The sequence below is a fragment of the Trachinotus anak genome, unplaced genomic scaffold, assembly GCF_046630095.1.
Source record: "Trachinotus anak isolate AG129_WGS33_773 ecotype Australia unplaced genomic scaffold, CSIRO_AGI_Tana_v1 ptg000024l, whole genome shotgun sequence".
NCBI classification, from domain to species: Eukaryota; Metazoa; Chordata; class Actinopteri; order Carangiformes; family Carangidae; genus Trachinotus; species Trachinotus anak.
Window position 1 is genome coordinate 17829808 of NW_027273875.1, and position 10193 is coordinate 17840000.

At 42.1% G+C, this 10193-nt stretch overlaps 1 protein-coding gene across 9 annotated transcripts in view; it reads left to right on the forward strand.

The window, feature by feature from the left end:
* tex14 (testis expressed 14, intercellular bridge forming factor) overlaps positions 1-10193 on the forward strand; it is a 52641-nt gene that overhangs the window by 23888 nt on the left and 18560 nt on the right. For 7 of the 9 annotated variants that reach the window (XR_011684939.1, XM_071461465.1, XM_071461466.1 and 4 more), the window contains 6 exons: positions 911-1089; positions 4462-4613; positions 5020-5210; positions 5916-6033; positions 6201-7018; positions 10149-10193. The exon at positions 10149-10193 is cut by the window's right edge and continues 46 nt beyond it. Coding sequence is in view for 8 of the 9 variants with exons in the window: in XM_071461465.1 (XP_071317566.1) it covers positions 911-1089; positions 4462-4613; positions 5020-5210; positions 5916-6033; positions 6201-7018; positions 10149-10193 (1503 nt within the window). In the remaining variant the exon portion in view is untranslated. The remainder of the gene's footprint in view (positions 1-910; positions 1090-4461; positions 4614-5019; positions 5211-5915; positions 6034-6200; positions 7019-10148) is intronic. The other 2 variants (XM_071461467.1, XM_071461469.1) reach the window with 2 other exon arrangements.

Here is a 10193-nt window from a genome sequence, read left to right on the forward strand (position 1 = left end):
GAGGGCAAATCTGTTTAAAATGGGTCCAGTTCACAGGATGGCAGTAAGAATACGGGCAAAATCTAAGTCCAGGAGGCAAGCAAGTTAATAGAAATCATTAACTGGAAAATTAACGCTGGAACTTATGAGTCAGAGGTCAAAACGAACCGGCACAGAGGAAGAGGAGCACAGACCAAATACACTACGAAGGTGAAGTCAAGAGATGCAGGTGGAACCAATCAGGGTGCGGCAGACAATCACAGCTGCGGGAAATACAAGGATGTAAGGGATCTAAAACAAGAGAACATGTGAGTAACACAAAAATAAAAATGAAAATTGTGAAAGATGGAAGACATGATCTTAAGAAACAGATTGTAGCATGTTTGGATTGAAAGTGAGATTAATAATATAACACAATTTAAATGTAACCTTAATGAGGAGCATATTTTTCATTAAATACACTCATCTTGTAATTAATCCTGTTCAAATGGGCTCAAAATTACTTTATGGCTGATAGTATTCTCCAAAATACACCTTACCATATCATAATACATTCCTCTACGTTGGCATCTACAACAACAGCTTTATGAACTGATAAACATTTCATGTGTTTGTGGGAGTGTGTCACAGGTACTACCTTTGCATTTTCTCTCTTGTTGCAGTTTTATTTATGTTCTGTGAATTTCTGCACGCTTTCAAACAAGCAGAAATTGACTCAATAGAGAAATCATTTAATGTGATAATCCAAAGTAGTTTGAATTTCTCATTGGCTCAGTCAGCATTTCAGAAGTGGAGCGTTTACCAACAGTTTGTTATTCATCAAACACAATCCAGTAGCATACAGTGTGTGTGTGTGTGTGTGTGTGTGTGTGTGTGTGTGTGTGTGTGTGTGTGTGTGTGTGTGTGTGTTGTTTTCTCCTTGACTTTGCAGCGTGCTGAGTTCCCAGTACTGCAGGATAAATGGCTGCTGTCAGTGATGTTGCAGGTTTGTGAAGGTCTGCACTACCTCCACAGAAGATGCCTGGTGATGAGGGCCCTGTCATCCCACAGTGTGGTGCTGACACAGTTTATGGTGGCCAAACTAACCAGTTTAGGCTTCATGGCCCCCAGGTAGGCAGGCCCAGGCCTACACCAATCCTCCTGCATCTAAGTTTGAAAAGTATTTTAAATGAATATGAGAGTATAAGAATTTGGAAAAATGTCTGTTTTCAGAATCAGTGTCAAAGTCTGGTTTATTGCCAAGTAGGATTTCAGCATACAAGGAATTTGTATTTGACAATGGGATTCTTTAGCCTTGTTAATCAGCAATAGTCTGATTCAGACCACCTCAGTATTCAGTACATGATATGTCCAGTGTGACGACTGTCATTTACAGTCGTCACAGATGGTGCCATACACACTTAGCTCAAACACTGGTAGAGTTTTCTTATAAACAGTCAACAATCCAAACAGGACCACAGACGATGTGATAGCATTCACACTGCCTCTTCACCCTGGACCAGAAAAACACTTGTGGGTGCTGTTCATCCACTATAGCTCAGCTTTTAACATCACAGAACCGTTACTCGTCATGAAGCTTTGACACCCGCGCATCAGTTCCTCCTGCAGCTAGATCCTAGACTTCCCGCCAGACAGACCACAGATGGTGCGGATTGCCTGTGCCTCCTCCTCCACACTGACACTCAGGACCAGTGTCCCCAGGGGATGTGTGCTTAGTCCGTTGCTGTTCTCCCTGTTCACCCACAGTTGCATGTCCACACACAGTTTCTACACTGTCATCAAGTTGACTGATGACACAACCATCATTGACTGCATCACAGACAGATGAGTCCTCATCCACATCACATGCATTATTATTCCTGGCCTGGCCAATGGGAAAATATCGCCTTGCATGTTGTATCCATCCCTGTACTGACTCAAACCCAATGTCTCCACATGCCTCCTCCTCCATGGCTTGCAGAAGGGGCATGCAGGCATGTGATTGGTGGTTGTATACTTTCCATCACCAAGCTGAAAAGAATTCCTCAATAGGATTGAGAGAAGGGGAGTAAAGGGGCGGGTAAAGAATAGTAAAGTTGTTGTGGTTGGTGAACCAGTCTCAGTTCAGAGTAGCCCAGTGGGAACATTATCCCAGACGACAACAAACCTGGGCTGCTGTACAACCACTTTATGTAGTGTGTCAAGAAATGCGATTATGTGTGCTGTATTGTAGGGCCCTAGGGTGGCATGATGATGGAGGACTCCTTGCAGATTAATGGCGGCACACAAGTTGATATTTCCTCCATGCTGACCAGGGTCATTCACAGTGGCTCTTTGTACTGTAACATTTCAGCCCTGACACCTGGTTTTAGTCATCAACGTAAATAAACTCAGGAGGCTGTCAGCTGCATCAACATCCAAGACTCTGTAAAAACACAGGATTACAATGTCTACATTTTCATAGAAGGATAGGGCTTGCAATAGATTGGGTCAGATAGGTAGATGGCCCTATAAACACCACCCCCAGAATGGGGGCTCTACTGCCTAGGTCACACAGCTTTGTCTGAATGTATGCATTGGCAACACCACACAAACTACTCAGTAATCTATTGTACAATGACACACATATTCATAGCAAAGATCTGGGATTCTAACACTGCTCCTGTCAAACCGGGGCCTGCACAGCTGCTTCATTGTGAGTTGGTATTGGCACAGGACGTGGCAGATTGTTGATATACTGACACAGTAAATATTATGGAATGTTGTGATCTGAGGTGAGGATGGTGTTGTTTGCCAGCACTAGATTGAAAATGGCCAGTTCCTATTCATGATTGAACAGATGTCACCTTCCAACCTGAAGAGTTTTTTTCTGGCAATTCTGGAGAAAATGTAAGGACATGATTACATTGGTTAGGTTCTGTTTTATGTGTACTGCCTGAACTGTACACAATAACATCAAAACTGTATTACATCACAGCAGGAGTATTGACCTAATATAGGTGACTGCATTGTGTTGTACTGTGATGCAGAATGACGGGCAACAATCACATAGGTACAATCTCTAAGAAAGTTGAAAACCTGTTCTCCAGTATAAATGTGCATATTATGGATGCCACTGTATAGCCACCGAGGTTGGGCTGGACTCTCTGCCCAGCCCCCTCCGTGTCAGGCCATGATTGATAACATGGTCCACCAAACTGGCACTAATGTCATCAGATATGTTTTTATGTTAATTGCCTGGTTGTCCTGCACCTGCTCTCTGTCTTCCTGTTCCTCTACATCTTCCTCCTCCTCTCACTCTTACTGCTTCCATGTTTTCAAAGTTCTCACAGAAGCTCACCTGAGGTCAACATTTAGCACTAAGGCTCAGACTGATTGGTGTTCAGTTTCTGTCTAAGTGTTCTGAAGTGGTTGGCTGGTGCAAAATTAAGCTGCGGTAGCACTTGCTCATATTTGAATCAGGGTCACTTTAGCCAGGTTGCTTATGTAATGGGCGATTTTTAAGTGTAACCACTGTTATGCCATCCTGTGTATGTGTGTGCGTAGCCCTATAGGGGTCAGAGGTGGGGGAAGGACAGGTGAAACTGACTCTGTGGGAGACTGAGCAATGGAAGGATATCATCCGGAGACGGGTCCATAATACAGATGAGACTGCTTCCTTTTGTGTCACTGGAACTTTTCTAAGGGGAGGAGGCAGCGATTTTTGTCTTCTTTTTATTTATTCCATTTGGGATCACGCTGCTGGATTAGTATGACCCCCTGCAGAGATGCTGATGTAGTGTGGCAGAGTTTTCAATTGTTTTGGAGGACTTTTCTCCTGGAGTCCAGGTGTGCGTCATGTTTAAGAACACAATTAAGAACTGTTATTAATTGAAACTGTGTGTTTCTGGATATGTATGTTTGTTTCTTGATGAAAAACTGTAAAAATAGAAAATTCAGGTTAACAACTACTTTTGTTCCATTCTTGTTCTTCATTGTTGTCTTTTGAACTAGACACAAAGTTACAAAACACACATCAACCATTTTAAAGGTGAATCATATTTCTCCTGTGATTTGATTTGCCTGCTGATTGTTACAGTGTGTTTTGCAGATTGAAAAAAAATAGTTTTCCCAATTACTGAAAGGTTTTACTCTTGTACAGTTTCTTGTGTAGTGTTTTTGCAAGTCTTTGTTCTAGAATTGAAAACAAAGTGTAAAGCAGAAAATGTGTTCGTACTTTTGGTTCCTTTGTTTAAGGCCTGATTTCAAAAGTTAAGGCTTTGATGCTGTGGTCTGAACAATCACTTCTTAGTGTCTAAGCAATTGCAAATAACTGTAATATGATCAGGGGAGTGAAAATGAAACTGAAACTAGACAGATATGACACAACAAACCTGATTACCCTCAGCAGAGAGTATGGAGAGAATCCTAAATCCTAGTTTAATAATCATGGTGTGTGTGTGTGTGTGTGTGTGTGTGTGTGTGTGTGTGTGTGTGTGTGTGTGTGTGTGTGTGTGTGTCCAGTAGTGAAAGTACATGTGTTACAACCTCCGAGAACATAGTCCTGCCCCTCAGCCTCTACAGATGGGCTGCTCCAGAGGTCATTAAACAGCGGCCCTGCACTAAGGAGGCTGACATCTACAGTGTGTGTGCTCTGATCCAGGAGCTCTACACAGGTAGCTGTCTCTTACTAGCATCTCCTGTTGGGCTTCAACATTTCATGTCAGGGAATGAGGTGTTACCTTTCTTATTGTTCAGATGTTTTCACAGTTAACATTGTCTGTATAATATTGAGAGTTACATGTTTTTTGTTTTCCTTTGAAATGGAGATTGACCTAATGGACTCTGGTTTTTCACTTAACTCTGGAGGAATAGAAAACCAAAGCTGAACGTGACTTAGCTTTTGAAAAGATGAATAAATGAATGAACATAACAGAAGCACCGAAGGTTCCAACATACAGCAGTTAATTCTTCAGTTGCCTGTTCATTTACCATGTTTTGATTTCAGGTCTCATGTAGTTTCAGGATGTACAGTAGGTGACTATTCAATTGGAATACAGTATGTTTTAAACATTGTTTCAGACAGTGAACCATGGGGCACTGTGAACCCGGATAGGATCAAACAGATGATGGATGCAGGCCGGGCCCTGGCAGCAGACAGCAGGGTTCCACAGCCATACTATGATGTGGTCCTGAAAGGTCTGCAGCTGCACCCGCAGGAGCGCACATGCAGCCTGCAGAGCCTGTGCTCCACACTGCAACAGGACATCAAGGTGGGTCTGGGGTTATGTGCTTCAGTGTCTCCAAAGTTATAGGTTTAGGTGGAATGCAGCTTATGTGTGTGTGAGAGGATATTGAGGTGCATATTTTTTGGCATGCTAGTTTGTACAATATGTCATTGATTGACCAGGAAGAACAGTGAAACACAGCTTTTCTCCCTGTTGCTAATGGATCATATGAGTAGTCAGCCCAGTAAATCCTGTGTGTTTGCAGACAGAAATCTCCAAACCTGGATAAATTAAAACACAACTATGGGTAACTGAGAAAGTTTGTTTGTGTAATTTGAGTGAACTCAGCCTGAAGCAATAGAAAACATGATAGTTTCCTTAAGGCCACAGTGTGAAGAAAATGAAAAAAACTCTGATTTTGTGGAGTCTGAGTGGAATTACCACAAACAACAGCCATGCAATTCTGTCCAGTAATACTGTGTTGCAGTGTTTAGCACTGAACCACTGCCCTCCCCCAGTGTCAGCTGGGATTGGCTCCAGCCGCCTTGCACCTGTATGGATAAGCGGTATAGATAATACATGGATGTTTCTATTCTTCTTGTTTCAAATAATAATTGCTATAATATACAAGAGAATTTGGAAAGTCGACTGAACAAATATCGACAATCATCAACAAAAGGGAAATAATGCCTGGAAACTCCTGGAAACGAGCTCTTACATGATAACCTTGTTTGTCTGTCTGAGCTGCAGAGGTTGTCCCTGGAGGAACAGATGAGTGGTCGGCTGTGTGCTTATCCAGGACAAGATCTGCAGCTGGGAGTTCGGAACACAACACAGCATAACACTGTGGGGAAACCAGTGCAAAGCGGTACTGAGCACAACACAAACATATGTGTGTTCCGGTGTGTACTGAACACGCTTAAGATTAACCCCTTGTACAATTACACCACTAATCATTTGGAAATATGTAAAAGTGTGTTTACTGCCTCAGCACATAACTCATCACAGCTCCATTATAGAATTCCTCTGTCTCAGTTGTTTGTAGAGCTGTCAGGCCAGTTATAATCAAGGCTGAAACGGTGGTGGAAAGACAGGCCCACCTGGACGCACAGCTGGACACACAGCTATACAGACAGTTGAACAATGGAGCAGAGCTGTGCAGACAAGGAGATGAATGTACAGAGCAAGAATCCATGCTCCACCAAGTGGACCCTTACTCAGACATGTGTCCTCTGCTTGGAGAATTTTACTCAGATAATGTTGAAGAAGAATCTGGACTGGAGGAAGACATAGACAGGGAGATAGTGAAGCTGTCCAAAATAACATTAGATCAGCAGCTCAACACCATTTTGGTCAACCTCAAAGTGTCGCAGGAGTTGCTGCAGCAGGCCAACTGGAGTCTAGACACAGTGGAGAGACACCTTCAGCCAGACCACAGACGGGAGGATCAACTGGATTCAACTGGACTGGCCGGGTTCAGAGATGCTCTTCCCTGTATCCACAACTCCTCCATGTCCTCCACCAATCCCTCTGGAGTTAATGCTGCTGCACCACATTCAAAGCAATACAGTCTTCTTCCGCACAGGGAGGATGACTGGGTGAGGAGCCTGGAGGTCCAGCTTCTGAGCAGAGATTGGGAACTGCTGAGCCAGGAAGAGCTGGATTTATGGCAGAGTCACTATCCAGCTGAACAGCAACATTGTGAGCAGGGCCGGTCGCTGCAACTCTCTACAGGTAGCTACATGACAGAGAGCCATTCAATGAGAGTTGATGACAGCACGAAGGAGCTGAGCCAGTACAGATCTGCTCTGAACGACAGCCTTCTCAACATCTTCTCTGGTAACGAGCTGCAGGTACAGGTTACTTCAAAGACAGTTACACTTTTTTTTACAGTTGGTCAAAGACATTCCTCCTCAGGCAGCACAACAGCAGTGTGTGTGGACCAAACTGTGTAGGATCTTAAACACAAAATGCATTCAGGGCCATAGATTTCATATTTCATAAGTTGTTCTCTAGCTCTGCCACTATCTGTGGTTTTATAGCGTATTTCACATGTTTACATACTATATAAAAACTTCACATTAAACCTTAGATAAGATTGAAAATTGATGACACCAGTTCACCCGATCAGATGTCTCTCCTGAGGCCTGTACTACGAAGCAGGTTCAACATATCCAGGATCATTTTTCCTTGTCTTGCTTCACTGAACCTAACAACACCTAACACATCCTGATAACCTGGACTATGAAGCTGGTTATCAGCTGGTTCAGTACGCTCTGAGTTTAACTATTAGGTTACGAGTGAGTTCATTTGGAAGAGGCAGTATAATTATAGGCAACATTGTCAGAACCATGAATAAAGTATTAATATGATATAAGAAGAAACAGTGACATCTGCAGGTATCAGTAATATATGACATGACATGACATGACTAGAAATAATTTTCACTGATTAAAGTCAGACTGAGAATAAAGTGTAAATTAGAAGATGAATCATGTCCAGGTTTCTTCTTCTGTCTGATGACGGACAGACTGTTGTGAACATGTGATGCAGATCAAACAGTTTAAGTGACGTCAGACTGTTTGTGGAGAGAAGTACTTGAGGTCAGTGAGACTGAAATGTTCATTTCTAATGAGGAAATATTGATCAGTGTGTGGATCATTGTTCTAATCAAAGACATCAGAGGTTTATTTTTTATTTCCAGTCTGCTCACATTATTCTGAGCTGCAGTGATGAAGAGGAGAGTAAAAGCTTCGTCACTGTCAGGATCCTGTGGGATTGAAGAATCTATGTTCAGTTCAAATGAAGCTTTAATAGTAGTATTTATTTATTTATTTGTAGTTATTTAATGATAATCTCGCCTCTGTTTGTTAGAGGCTTTGTTTTAAAACCAGAGTGGACACATGGAAATACAAACAGCAAAACATCCAGTGATCTGTACAAATATCTACTGCTGTGTATTATTGATCACTTTATCCTGTAGGAATGATGAGTCCGTCTTTCCAGTGATCTGATTGGTCAGTAGTTTGGCTGTTGACAGGTTTTGATCTGTTAAACCGAAGTTACATCGGTAACCTCAGATCCTGCTCTGTGGTGCAGGCTTCTACAGTGAATGCTGGATGTGTGGACATATCTGCAGAGGATTACCAGTCAGATAAAAACCTTCTTTTTCATCACTCATGAAGTAAAAGTGGGGGGAAAAAAATCAGTTTGCATAACTAACCCTAACCCTAATCAATCACTGTTAATCCTCTGAATTCAGGATATAAAAGCAGAATGTGTGCATCTGATGCTGAGTTCAGACCAGAGGGGGCAGTAGAGAGAGCTGCAGGTGATGACATGAGGTGGAGACAGAGATGAAGGTGACAGAGTGAAGCCAGTGATGAAGCAGGCAGATGGTATCTGAATGTACCCAGTTTCAGAGATAATAAAACAGAACCTTGTGTATGCATGGTTTTATGTGAGTGAGAAAACAGTTCATGAATTGTGAAGGTTGTGTTCACTGAAAGCAGTTTGTGTCTAACAAACGAAACTCTGCTAATTAGTACACAAACTGCTGTTGTACTGACTGGGAGGAGTTTCAACAAGTGGACTCAGTATCGAGAACTGCCTGTGACCAATCGGGAAAAAAGAATAAATGAAAAATGTGACATTATTTCTTGGTGGGGGAGCAGTGACCTCTGCACAACATCACAATAAAGAGAAGACAGTATTTCATAGTCAAACACATCTTTGTGTACATTCCATCAACTAAATCAGCTTTAATCACAATTAAAACTGAATTAGTTTAACTGTCGGGCTTCTTGGTATTGGCTTCAGATCCATGTACCAGAAGACCCTGAAAGGGTCTGACCCTCTGTGGCTGTATAATGGAACATAAATACAGCACTGCTCTACTGCCCAATTTGACATAATTGGATAGGTGTACAGTAGACTGGACAAAATATTGTCGTGTCATTGTGTTTTACAGAATTTAAATCATTTTGCCACACATTACAGAGGTTATTGTAAAGATCAAGGTTCATTTGACACAGCAATCTGTCTGATGAGAGAAAAGAGAATTCAGTCAAATGCTCCTATTTCTGACTCAGTTACTTTACCGCTTAAGTTGCTTTTCTTTTTTGCTGCTCTTTTCTGCACCTAACAGACTGATGGATTGGGAAGAGTCTTCATTTCTGTATACATGCCTTTATGATTCTGACCAGAAGAATGTATATGCATATTTCTGGTTTTGTGCATACAGTTTTAGTTATGGAGCTACACAGAGTTTTATGCATCTGGCCCCTGGTGAGCTGTGTTCTCCTGCAGGTAGGGGACAGGGAAGCCAGTCTAGACGATCTTCTGCCAACACACCTGTTTAACATGTAATTGCATGCACAGACTCAAACCTTTCTCCTACGTTCTAGTGAAGTTCCCATCAGACCTAAATAGATCAAAACATAGACCCGTGAGTTAAAGACTGGGAGCTTAAATCATAAGTTTACTTCAAACATTTGAGTGAGATGCTCCCGTTTAGCAACTGTATTCACAGCCCCTGCAGCAAGGACGGCGTGCAGGAAGACACGGGAGGAGCAAGGCAGGTCTGCTGGTATTACCTGGGTAATATTTCAGCCACGTCATAAGAAACTCCAGAGATTCTAGTGAGTTTTGTGAAAGGCCAGAGTGAATTCGAATCCCAAACTTCAGACATAGTTGAGGTCTGGCCTCTGGTATTCATGTAGGCCCTCTGAGGACATGGCCTGAGATCCGAACAGGATATGTGTATAAAATGATACATCAGAATCTCTTCATTTGATATTGTCATTCATTAGCTGATATAAAGTTTGAATATTTAACTTTGTGTAAATATCACATAGCTTAAATGAAGAACTGGAACAAGATGCAACTGTCAGTCTGTGGAATATAATCAAGCTGTTGAAGGGAAAAATTAAAGGCTAAATACAAAAACATCCAATGCTTAAAAATGTGATATGTCTCCTCCAGACATCCAGTTCACCGGAAAATGCAGATGTTACAGTGGAGGTGTGC